Below are 12,838 nucleotides of genomic sequence, written 5' to 3'. Positions count from 1 at the left end.
AATGCTTCTAGAACATAGCCATATAGCTTGAAAAAAACCTACAACAACCCAATAAGATTGGATTTCCTTGCCTACACTAGGAGGAGGGAGCGTATGCTCTTCACAGGTGCAACACTATGAGGTATCAGGAGCCAAGCAAGGCATGAAGTAGGAAGCGGAGGGAAGGGAAGGGGAGAGAGGAGAGGGGGCGTGGCCTACTCGCCCCTCTCCCCATCTGCAAGGTGGGCGGGGCCTGTGCGCTCACGTGACCTCTCCCTCCCTGCGCCTGGGGCCTCTCCTCCTCCTCAGCCTCAGCCTCCTCCTCCTGCGCGCGCCTCCGAGCCCCGCTCAGCTCTGGCAGCAGCGCCACTCAGACTCGCCTCCCTCGGCAGCAGCAGCAGCATCACCGGCAGCAGCATCAGAGCAGTGGCCGCCGCGCTCCCCCGCGCCGCCTCCTCCTCCTCGTCCTCCACCCGCAGGCACCATGGTAAGGTCTCTGAGGGAAGGGCGACGGCAGGGTCCCGGCTCCAGGGGGGCCCTGAGGCTTCTGGCCGCCATTTTAGTCTAATTTTAGCCTCCGCCGGAGCGTGTGGTGTTCTCGGGGCGGGAGCGCGACCCTCAATGGAAGAGATGCCTGAGGCCCGCCAGGAGGGGGATTTTTGCCTCCTTGGGATATTGTGCCACTGCAGTGCTTACAACGATTGAGAGAAGGGGGCACACAAAAAAGGAGCCATTTAGGTGTGACTTTTCCTTGGGAATACAGCCAAGGAAGATGGCAGGTTGGGCCCATCCGTGTGTACCATTTTTCCCCTTCTCCTTCTCAGGCGAGGACCGAATAAGGAGACTCTGCATCCTTTTGCCGCTTCGTGGAAAGATGAGGCCCTCCAGGCGAGGGTGTGGTGCATGGCAAGGGCCTTCCCTTTGTACTCTGAAGGGCTTAGACAAAGCTGCAGTGGGATTGTATTCTTTTGACATAAACAATACTCGGCACATCTTAACACCTCTCAACAAAAGATCCCCCCAGGCTCAGCCAGGCCTTTCAATGCTAATAAAGGTGGTCAGTTAAAACATTCACACCTAGCTCCAGCAGAGAAGAGCCCTTTGCCCCACCCCAGTCATTCCACAGATATATAAACCCATTTTCCTAATTCCAACAGACCTCACTACCTCTGAGGATGCTTGCCATAGATGCAGGTGAAACGTCAGGAGAAAATGCCTCTAGAACATGACCATATAGCCCGAAAAAACCCACAAGAACCTAGTAATACTCGTTTCCTTCTATTGATGGAAAGGTTTGTGTGTGAGGTTTGGGCTCCTTTCCCAGGCCAATAAATGTCACATCTCTCTGCCTCTTCCTTTTTGCTGCCCCTTTTCCCTTATGATGGGGTGCCTGTGAATGCACCCCATCTCTATAATAATAGGCCCTCCTTTCAGGGCCCTTTCCGTGGCCAAGACATGGCACAGCTGCTATTTGTATTGGATTTATTTTGCCCCACCTCTGTTATAACAACCCCGTGAAATATATACACCCACCTCTGTTGTAATATGCCCTCCTTTGGGCCTCTTTTCATGGACACGAAATGGCACAGCTGCTGCTTCTGCCTCATCCATCCATCCCCCCCCCCTCCACTTCTGTGTTAATATCCCCACAAAGAGCAGGGTGGAACCTCCCTTTCTATTTGGGAGCCGCACTGAAATTTCCCCTTGCGCGCTGAAAGGATATAATGGCCTCTTGCTTCTTCTAATTGGGATTATGATGGCAGCAGGGCGATGGTGAGGAGTGACGCATAGTTGGGTTTGCCCCTCTCTCCATTGTGTCTCTCGCTTATCCCCACCTTGTCAAGAAGAACGTCAAGGCCAAGCAGAAAAGAGGATGTTTTCCCCCCTTCCTTGGAGTGCTTTAATCATACCTTGTGGACAGGATATCCATTCATTGGGAAAGTGTAATGCTTGAGTGGTGTGTACATTGTATACCATGGCATGCGGCTCATGGCTGTAATTTAATGTGTGGAAGCATCTTGTCTTCCTGGTGTCTCTGGAACATCTTGTATTTCCAATTTCAGTAGATTATTAGGAGCTCGGAGCTTGCCTGCTACGCCCTAGGAATACGTTTGTGAAAATCAAACAGAATGTCCTTAACTGTATTTGGCTGACATTACTATATGATTGACTCAGGGCCCTTCCACACAGCTTATATCCCAGAATATCAAGGCAGAAAATCCTACAGTATCTGCTTTGAACTGCGGCCCTTTCCACACAGCCATATAACCCAGAATATCAAGGCAAAAAATCCCACAATATCTCCTTTGAACTGGGATATCTGAGACCACACTGCCATATATTCCAGTTCAAAGCAGGTAATGTAGGATTTTCTACAGCTGTGTGGAAGGGGTCTGGGTTATCTGAGACCACACTACCATATATTCCAGTTCAAAGTAGATATTGTGGGATTTTCTGTCTTGATATTCTGGGATACAGGGCTGTGTGGAAGGGCTCCAAGTGTCACAGAATGGCACAAAAAGTTGCTATACTTTTCTTGTATGGGAAGAAAATAAAGTAGTAGAGGAATGATATTGTCTCATGTTCTTGTAGGAGAGAACATTGTAAAGTGTGACAGTTCTGTTGACAAAAGTTTGTAAATTTTAGGTTAGAAAATTACATGCCTTGATGCAATGTTTTGTTTAGGAATTGCAGTGAAAAAATGATTTCCCCCCTATTCAAAGGGACAGAATAGAAACGGATAAGTATTGTCTTCCAACTTTAGCCTGCCACTTCCTTCCACTACAAGCATGCAGTTTCCCTTAAAAGGTTAATGTACCTTCAAGTTTTGTTTTGCTTAATAGGTTTTCCTATTAAAACGCAGTGTCACGGGAGCCACTCTCAAGGCCCACAAATTGTGTAGGGCTTTGGCACTGATTTTATATCCTCTGTTTCAGGCCTATAACTATGCTTTGTTTGAATGTTTAAATTTTATGTATGTCTTATATTTAATGGTTTTAATGATTTTAAGGTCATGGTTATATGTAGTAATTAGTTATTATGATTTCGTTGTGTCTGTATGTTGACATTGAATTTTTGCCATTAGTATGTTGTAAACCACCTTGAGTCCCCTTCAGGGGTGAGAAAGATGGTATATAAATACAGTAAATAAATAAATAAACTTTACAGTATATTTGTTAGGTGAAAATGGAAAAGCCAAAAAGAAGCGTGCACAACTCTGTTGTAAAAACACCTCTGTGCTGTTGTATGAGTTACTTTTTAAAGACTAAGTCTCACTAGACTTTATACTCTTAAAATGAATTATACAATGTGTTCTTAATGCATTTATTATATAGTAACTTGTGGAATATTTATAGGGCAGTATTAAATAAATTAAAATTAACTCCAGGAATTTTGAATATATAATATTAAACCTGACAGAGTACAGAAGGCATTTCTTCTGCTGTTGGAGCTTACATCAGTGAACAAAAGTAGAATAATGACAGTGTTGGAGATGAACAGCTTGTCCTGTATTTGGTTATTTAAGGGTAATATCCCATATAATCACTGCTGTTTAGCTGTAAATCATTCAGTTAATTCAATTGAATCCACATTTGAATGAGGCAAAACCACTTTCTTTCCTAACCCAAAACTGGGCAGTTGGCTTAAAGCTGATTCAGAACCAAATTCTCTTTCTGTATATAAATATCATTTGAAGCAAGCACCATTTACATAAGAGTATATAAAACTGCATCCTAAACCTGATAAGTCATGTCATATTCAAACTCTAATATGCCTTATATTAAAGACTTCATATTTTGCTTGTGTATTCAGTTTATTCTAGTGAATGCTGTTTCACTTTGTTTTGTAGGCCTCTGGAGTAACAGTGAATGATGAAGTTATCAAGGTTTTTAATGACATGAAAGTACGAAAATCTTCAACACCAGAAGAGATTAAAAAAAGAAAGAAAGCAGTTCTCTTCTGTTTAAGTGACGACAAAAAACAAATAATTGTAGAAGAAGCAAAGCAAATACTAGTTGGTGACGTTGGTGACACAGTGGAGGACCCTTACACATCCTTTGTGAAGCTGCTACCGCTGAATGATTGTCGATATGCTTTGTATGATGCAACATATGAAACAAAGGAATCAAAAAAAGAAGACCTGGTATTTATATTCTGGTGTGTAAATCAGAGGATTGCTATTAAAACAGAATTTTATTTCCAGATATCAGTGGATTAAATAATAAGTTTTTCTTCCCCATCTGTAGGGCTCCTGAAAGCGCCCCTTTAAAAAGCAAGATGATCTACGCAAGCTCTAAAGATGCCATTAAAAAGAAATTTACAGGTATGAGCAGAATGCATTCCATGAGATGATTTCTACTTAGTCACTTGCTTAAAGTGAGTAACGCTTCCTTTTGGACATGTACATTAAGTAAACTGCTGTTCAAGTAGACAGATGGGTTGGCATATATTGATACTTCTCAGCAAGACTATGCAAAGTATTTTTCTTCCTTAATAGTAAAATTCTGGACAAGCAGATATGTATGTATATATACATTTCTTAATTTGTCTTTTTCAGGTATTAAACACGAGTGGCAAGTAAATGGTTTGGATGATATTAAAGATCGTTGCACACTGGGAGAGAAACTAGGAGGCAACGTGGTAGTTTCACTTGAAGGCAAACCATTATAAAAGGACAGAAGTGCCATCTGGAGCTTCCATTTCTGCAGCTCATTCAATTGGGATACCGTTTGTTTCTTTTGCCCCACCTTCCCAGATCCGAAACACCTGAAGGAAATATAATTTAATTAACAACCTGCAAATGATCACCTGACTGTTTTTGAACTTGATAGTACTATGTAGATTCCAAGGAATGCCTTCCATCATATTTTTAGCCAAAACTGATGATGTGGGCATTTCTTGAAAATGTGTACAATGAATGTGATAGTTGATGTGGATAGTCTAGCCAAGCAACAAGACATTTAAGCTAATTGATTGCCTTTTAAATATTGTCCAATGGTCAAATGGTAAGACTCTTTTCAGTATTACTTAACAGTTGCACTTGATTACAGTTCCATGAGGCTCTTGTGCATTCATACACCTCACCTGCCTTGACAAGCCTATTTTTTTGTGACATGGCAGCACACAACACTATGCATTTAAAGCACTTTTTTGTAATATGTTTGATTTCTCCCCTCACCCCCAGGAATGCCAATTAATTTCTGTAATTGTGTCATCAAACAGTTGTAATAGCTTGGTCTCCATTCCTATTACATGCATATATTTATAAAAGAAGTAGCTGTAATGATGCCTTTTTGTTTTTCTGTTGAATGTACACTACTGAACAGAAGTTGAAACTTATCTGTTTACCATGCGAGTCCTGCAACACTAAAGATGTTTGTAAAACATCAGTCATAATGGCAGTTTCTGTATAAAAAGAGCCTTAAATGGAACGCTGTTTTTGAGATCAAAAACACTGGCCACGTTGCAATAAAACTTGTGGCTTATTACAGAATGTTGCCTTGTTTTCATTGGAAAAATGTATGTTTAAATATTTTGCACTGCTTTTTACCCTCCAACTGTATCTTTCATAGATGTTTAGCAGTGGCTCTCAACCTCTCGTTTTTTAAAAAATATTCCTGATTTTACTATAAAAATGACCTAAAGGGACCTCCCCCCAATTATTTACTGTACAGTATTATGTTGCCATTGTTAGGGAGCAATTAGACCAGCAATCTACAGGTAGCATATATCAGAAACTTATAAGGGAAATTATTACCCCAATAGTAAATTGTTGCAGAATACTCTTCATAGTTTTCCATGCTTATTTAGTATTGCACATGCTACCTTTTGTCTGGTCATAGGGCAACTGTTTTCCAATTAACTTTTGTGCTAATAGGGCTGGAAAGCCTTTGCAGCTACTAAGTCTTGCATCAGGAACATGATTGGCTAAGAGCCAAGCACTGCTCTCCTTATAGAGAATTTGATCTGCTCTGTGCGAGCAGTCCTCCGCTAGCCAGAGCTATTTATGGCAAACACATGCTTTTGTATCTTGTCATCAGTTCTCCACAAATGGCAAAACTGGACATGATTCCACTGGTATGCATAAAGGAACTCTGCTAGGCAGCCAATCGCTGCTGAAGTGTACATACCACTAAGAGGAATACTTTCCTCAAACGTCAGAAATTACAAACAGCAATAATTTCTTAAAAGAGGGTGGCAAAGAATAAGAAAACTGTAAAAGTGACTGTACTACAGCTTGGAGAGATATAAGCACCTAATACTAAACAGGTTTATACACTTAGTTTTCTGGTAGTTATTGCATAGAACCTTTCACAGTTTCAAGCTTAGAGAAGTCTCTGACTTATTGGAAAGGAAATGTATATCTTTTAGAGTACTAACTAAACTCTACTGTAGAACTTGAGGCATGCAGACGATTGCTAGATGTTAATGGTTTTGTAGTAAATGGAAAACTTAAAATGATTCACAGGAGGTATTTTTAATGATTGGAAAGTATCTCCATCCCATGTCTTTCTCAGATATTCTGCCATATGTACCAAATACCATTAAAGCCTAGCTGTTTTTTAAAAAAACACCACTTCTTGCTCAACAATTTTATTATCTAGGACTGTTCTGCTTCCCTTCTAAAATTAGAATGTGCTGATTTTAAGCTTTGTTGGGGAACTCTCAGATGCTTTGAAGTGAATGCTAAACTTTGAAAATCTGTACAGACCAGTATTTATCCCATCTGCAGTATAAAGCACTGTTTTTCGGTTCATGTAATCCTCTGTTAGTAATGTCATTGGTGTTTGCAAATTATGTTGGAACAGATGTCCGAGGCTTTAGATCTGAATATTGTAGGGTACATTTACATTAACTTGTAGTCTAGCTATGCCTTGTCCAAATTCCACATGCATTTCGGTAAAATCAAAGCTTATTTGTGTTAAGTACAGAACACAGCAATATACTTATGATTTAAAAAAATTAAAACTTGTTTATTGCTGAACAAGTACTGAGATCCAGTCCAGTAAACTACAACTTGCTTTTGGAAAAGCTGCTGCAAAACTCGTATTGCTTGGACAATAAAACAAATGAGAGACAGCTGGCATGTGTTCCAAATTGGCTGTCAGCTGTTGTTTTCTGTCATGCAAAATGATGAAGGCCTCATTGTGACTTGAAGGTTGAAAGAAAGCTTCACACTCTGAGCATCATGCATGTCTCCCATCGTAGATGGGACACTGGGTGTCTGCTATACTTTATTGGTAAAAAATAAAAGTTTTCATGACAGTACTGAAAGTCTGCAGATACTGTGTTTTTATATGAAAGTTGTAAATATTAAGATGAAATATATCTGCTAATTGTAGAAGCAAACCACAAAACTATATAATAGGCACTGAAACTGAGTGGCTGGAGTAATTTTCTTGAATATGATACTAAAACAATTCTGGATGCTACTTGTAAATTTGACCTAATTTGCTTTACTTTTGTGTGCCAGTCTTCGTCAGGAAAAGGGTTTCTGTGCAATCTATTATGTATAAGCAGCTGAGCAAGACAGATTGAACTCTGAAAAACTGATTTGTAAATAATAAGCCTAGGACTGTGGTATTGGTTACTCACAAAAACAAACAACTTACAAGTTATCTAGTAACCTGATCAAAATAATTCCTGCTGGGTTATTAATACAGGTTTAATATCTCTTATTTAAAATTCTAGGGACCAAAAGTGTTCCAGATTTTTGATATTTTTAAAAAGATTATGGAATCCTTGTATAAAAATAATAAGATATTTTGGCGATGGGACCCAAGTCGAAACATGATATTCATTTATGTGTCATGTAGTCTGAAGATAATTTTATACACTATATTTTAATAATTTTGCGCATGAAACAAAGTTAGTGTACACTTAACTATCAGAAATCAAAGAAGACACTATCTCAGCCATGGACAACTTTGGAATATTTTAGATTTCGGAATAAGAGACACTCAACCTGAATTGGAGATTAAAGTAGATACTTTTTTAACTGATGAATTTGGGGCAGTAGAATGTCTAGATGTAAAATAACAACTTGCGTGGTGCACTGAATCTCTTCTACACTGCTTTTAAAGGTATGGGAACCTTATACTTTTTTGCATTTGGCCACCCCAAGCAGAGGTAAACAGAAAAAAGGAATATAAATTACTGTTATTATACTCAGGATTCTAGACCTGACATGTTTACTCCTCCTAAGGCTTGCAGAAGGTGAGATTTTATTTCTTTGTCTATTAAGTTAATATACTTTACAAAGAGGTTTGTATGATACTTTTGTAAGGGGCAAAAACTATATAGACTACTTTTCCAAAGTAGCTAAGAACTGAAATTTGATGGCGAGACCTGCCTTACATTAAGTCAGGCTGTAGGCCACCTATCCCAGTATTGTCATCTCATAATGGCTCAGTAGAATTTCAGGCAGGAATCTTTCTGAGCCCTATTTGGAGGTCCCACATATTTCTGTTGGTCTGTCATTTGCCAGGCCCTCCAATTTTCTTTCAATTTATTATTTTAGCACTGTTAATTTATTTTACTATTTATTTGGTGTGTGTCCCCTCCCCTTTACTATTAATTTTACTACATTAATACATTTTCCTGTCTTTCTTAATGTCATTAACAAATACCAGAAAAAACAGAAAATGGATAGCACTACTGCATGAGCGCATGTTGTGAGTAGTTACATCCTTTGGTGGTGGTTGTGCATGTGTTGACAGAACAACAGTAGTTCAGTTTCATATGTCTTATGGTATAATAAATAGTGTTGGTAGTATAGATATTATCTCAACTGTAGTACTCTTTCAAACATACACCGTTTCTTTAGAATTGACTCTAAAATAAAACTGATCTATTTTTTTATGCTTTATGATCATGTGGAAACATAGTATCAATATCTATTGCTGTGTGACTGCAAAGCCTGGCTTTTTGTTTAGATTTGCAAGCAGACAATTATTTGAAGGCAAACGTAAATGGTAGCAAACTTTATTTTCTTCAGATTCATCTTTCTTTATACTGTGCTTTGTCTCCAATACTGGGACTCTGTGTAACCTTTATACTGTTCTCTTTGCTATTTTTTTAAAAACCCTGGTCATCTACTAATTCCAGTCAAGCTGTTTAATGACTCAGAGTTCGAGAGCACTACTTTGATTGAGAGAATATTTTTGAGATTAACAAAGAAATAAAGTGTCCTTTTCATTGAAGGAGATGAGTTAGTCAAGCAGCAGAGATCAGCGATTCCTTGTCCTATGTTAATCCGTTAGGGCATTTCAACTGGATGCCAGCTAGAAGAGCAGCATGTTTTGAGTAGTTGCATCCTTTGGTGGTGGTTGTGCATGTGTTGACAGAACAACTAGAAGTTATAATGAGTTAAAAGTGTTTCTGAAAGTAGAATTAAATTACTTGGATGAAAAATGTTTCTTCAACTGGTATAAGCTTTATCTTAGTGGAATGACCCTGCTGGATAGAATCTCAGTTGTTAATAGAAATTGATATTAGTATATTATGTACACATATTTGCCTAAGAAGACTGGCAATTCAGGTTTTCAGTCATCCTACCAGCCTATTTAACTGAAAGTGACTGAAATATGACTAGTGATTGAAAATGAAATATCTGAATTATAGGACAACCTGTGCTGAATCATAGAATCAAAGAGTTGGAAGAGACCTCATGGGCCATCCAGTCCAACCCCCTGCCAAGAAGCAGGAATATTGCATTCAAATCACCCCTGACAGATGGCCATCCAGCCTCTGTTTAAAAGCTTCCAAAGAAGAAGCCTCCACCACACTCCGAGGCAGAGGGTTCCACTGCTGAACGGCTCTCACAGTCAGGAAGTTCTTCCTCATGTTCAGATGGAATCTCCTCTCTTGTAGTTTGAAGTTTGAAGATATTTACTTCCAGGTCATATGAATTACCAGTAAGATCCGTTTCTGGATTCAGCGTATTTATTCAGGAAATCGGAACACTATAGTTTTCTATATTTTTGATGCCTTATTATTGGAAGTTTATTGCTAGTTGTAAAATACTGCTGATGTAATATAGGATTGCAGTATAAAGAATGATTTAAATATATTTCTTTGTAACACTTCATCTTCAGAGTGGCAAGTGGGAACTGCAGCAAGACATTCTAGTATACAATCCATAGCCCTTGAGAATAAAACTGATTTATTTTTGTTCTGGATAGTCTGGGACAAGAATCTTGTGAAGAAATCACAATCAGGAACGGAGGAAAAATTCCATGTTACACAATGTAACACAATTTTTGTTGCAGGGTTATAAATGTCATTTCATAATTAGTTCTATCCTAAAACATTAAAAAGTTTATTATAGCACATTTTGCTATAGATTTTCAGTGAATATCTCATAGTGTCTCAACCAATTTAACATCGTTTCTGGCCACCACAAAAACAAAGTTTTTGAGTTTAACAACTGTTTTTTGCACAATTAAACAGGAAACAACATATTCAAAGAGGGAACAAATTTTGTTACTTAGTGTTATTATTTCTGCACTACCTTTCTTTTCTGCACCATGTTGAAGACGTATGGCTAAAACTTAGAACAAATTGGGAAGTTCCTTACATCCATATTTCGATGAAGGATAGTGTGCATTGATGCAGTTGGCTCTGACTGCCTTGGAGTGTGGTGGAGTTTCCTCTGGAGGCTCCTAGAGGCTGGATTGACATTTGTCAGGAGTGCTTTGACTGTATAATCCTGCATAGCAGGGAGTCAGACTGGATGGCCCTTGTGTTCGCCTCCCAACTCTTCTGTCCTGAAGAGTAATCCATTCCATTGGTGCTGTATTTTTTTTAGTTTTCAGGGTTTTTTTTAATAGTTACTATGATATAGTAGGCATTCTGCAGCTTGTGAAACACTAATATCTGAGTCTTGACCTTATTTTAACTGCAGAAGTTTATCTCCCACATGTGGATGGAACTGGTGAAATGGATAAAACATGATTCCAAGTTATTTCTTGTCCAGTCATATGCACCACCTCCCTAAATAGACAAGATTAAGACCCATCTAACCAGCACCCTGTTTTTAACAATCGTCAGCTAATGGTCAGCTAAGTGCTATAATGTACTCACAGGAAGATGATAGCCAATGGCCATCCCATGTGTTCCTAAAAGAAGGAGCAGATGTATTAGGTGTACTGCTTTTGTTTCTAGAGGGACCATGCAACCATTTTGACCAACAGGTCTTTAAAAAAACTCAAACCTTGTGTGTGCTGCCACAGCAGATTTCATTAAGCTGGATGTGAAGTGTTTCCTCTTACCAGTCTCAAACCTACTTCCGGTCAACTTAACTGCATGAATCTGTGCTATAGTAATTTCTTTTGTTTGCAACATAGTTTTATAACATCTTACTTATACTTCCCTGTCTCCACAAATCTTGTTTTGGAATTAAAAAGACATCCAAATACCAAAAGCTCTTCATGGTATTAAAGGTTCTCTGGTGGCTTGGCAACTGCAGTTAGAACTGTGCTCAGTATTCTAAATGTGGATGTGCCATAGATCAAATGACATTGGTAATTGCAGCTTCATGCTATATGAAACATCACAGACGCGAAGTTTGCAAGAGTGGCTTTCTTTTCCCTGCCTTACTGCCTCTTCTGAGGATGCGGGGACCTTCCTGAGAATGAAGAAGGATTTTTGAAAAATGGATGGATGCATCTTCAGATCCTTTAGGAGGATTTTTTGTGGCTGCTGGAAGACAGAGAAGGCCAGAAGGTAATCATCTGTGGATTCACTTTTAAACAGTGCAACACTGGATATAACTTACTTTTTAATTATTTCCACACCACACTGAACTGTTCTTGGGTTTTTCAGTTTGACTTCTAATACATGTGAGAAATCAATTCTTTTGCCTCAGTATGCTGCGTTTTGCATTGATCTTCCTATTTTTTTATTCATCAATTGGACACTGTTTTCATAGCTCTTTAGTCTTCTTGGGAATTCACTATTTTGACAATTGGCACATCACTTGTACTGCTCACACTTGAATGGTGGACAAACACAACATGTGTGAAATCAACATTGTTTTTGATTGGACCCTAGAGATTACCATCTGGAATCTATTAGCAAAATTGGAAAATTCTGCCAAGAACATGCATTGAGCACCAGAATTAACTGTACTTATTTTACTGACATTTTTCCATTCCTGGTGACCCTATATTTTCTTCATTTCAGCAGAATAAAGTACAGGCCGTGTATCCCTTATACAAAATGCTTTGCAGGTGAAGTGTCTTGGATTTTTTTTCCAGATTTTAAACACCTGTATTTGAATATATGTACATCTTGGAAATGGGAACTAAGTCTAAATACGAAATTTAGTTTAAGTTTCTTATACACCTTATAAAGATAGCCTGAAAGTAATTTTATATACAATACTTAAATAATTTTGTGCATAAAACAAAGCTTGTGTACATCAAACCATCAGAATGCAAAGGTGTCCCTATCTTAGTCACCCATGTGGACAATTCTGGTTTTGGAGAATTTTTTTGGAATTCCAGATAAGAGCTGCTCAGACTGTACAATCCTCAAACCCCTGGAGATATATTTCTGTAGTTACCATGAAATAAGGAAACTGGGCAATAGCAAACCTTAATTTAATTGAGCAACCCCCACTGAAAGATGCCATAGAGTCACTCTGGAGGATCTAGAAAAATCCTAGAGATATCACTAGAAATTGTTTATGTCCTCCATAGGAATTTCTGGCAGAAGCATACAATTGAATCTCCTAGAAAGTGAAGGTGAAACCAAAGGTATTGGTCCTGCGTGTATCTGTTTCACCTGGGCAAAAATAGGGAGGACCTCAGTCCTCATTTCTTTCTCTCACTGTTGGCATGAGAAAGGCATCAAG

General features: G+C 38.8%; 1 protein-coding gene across 1 annotated transcript; it reads left to right on the top strand.

The window, feature by feature from the left end:
- The first annotated feature begins 271 nt into the window (after positions 1-271).
- CFL2 (cofilin 2) lies at positions 272-5,473 on the top strand. Its single transcript, XM_060759296.2, has 4 exons — positions 272-466; positions 3,830-4,137; positions 4,227-4,303; positions 4,538-5,473. Exons 1-4 carry the CDS (start codon positions 464-466, stop codon positions 4,648-4,650), a joined length of 501 nt encoding a protein of 166 aa, XP_060615279.1. The 5' UTR covers positions 272-463; the 3' UTR covers positions 4,651-5,473.
- The last annotated feature ends 7,365 nt before the right edge of the window (positions 5,474-12,838 follow it).

The sequence above is a fragment of the Anolis sagrei genome, chromosome 1, assembly GCF_037176765.1.
Source record: "Anolis sagrei isolate rAnoSag1 chromosome 1, rAnoSag1.mat, whole genome shotgun sequence".
In the NCBI taxonomy this organism is placed as follows: domain Eukaryota; kingdom Metazoa; phylum Chordata; class Lepidosauria; order Squamata; family Dactyloidae; genus Anolis; species Anolis sagrei.
The sequence above is the reverse complement of the archived record's forward strand: the minus strand, read 5'-3'. Positions and strand labels throughout refer to the sequence as shown.

Coding starts and splice junctions, on each gene's coding strand:
- CFL2 (XM_060759296.2), top strand. Junction 4,138..4,226: donor GACCTGGTATTTATATTCTG/GTGTGTAAATCA, acceptor CCCCATCTGTAG/GGCTCCTGAAAGCGCCCCTT. Junction 4,304..4,537: donor CATTAAAAAGAAATTTACAG/GTATGAGCAGAA, acceptor TGTCTTTTTCAG/GTATTAAACACGAGTGGCAA.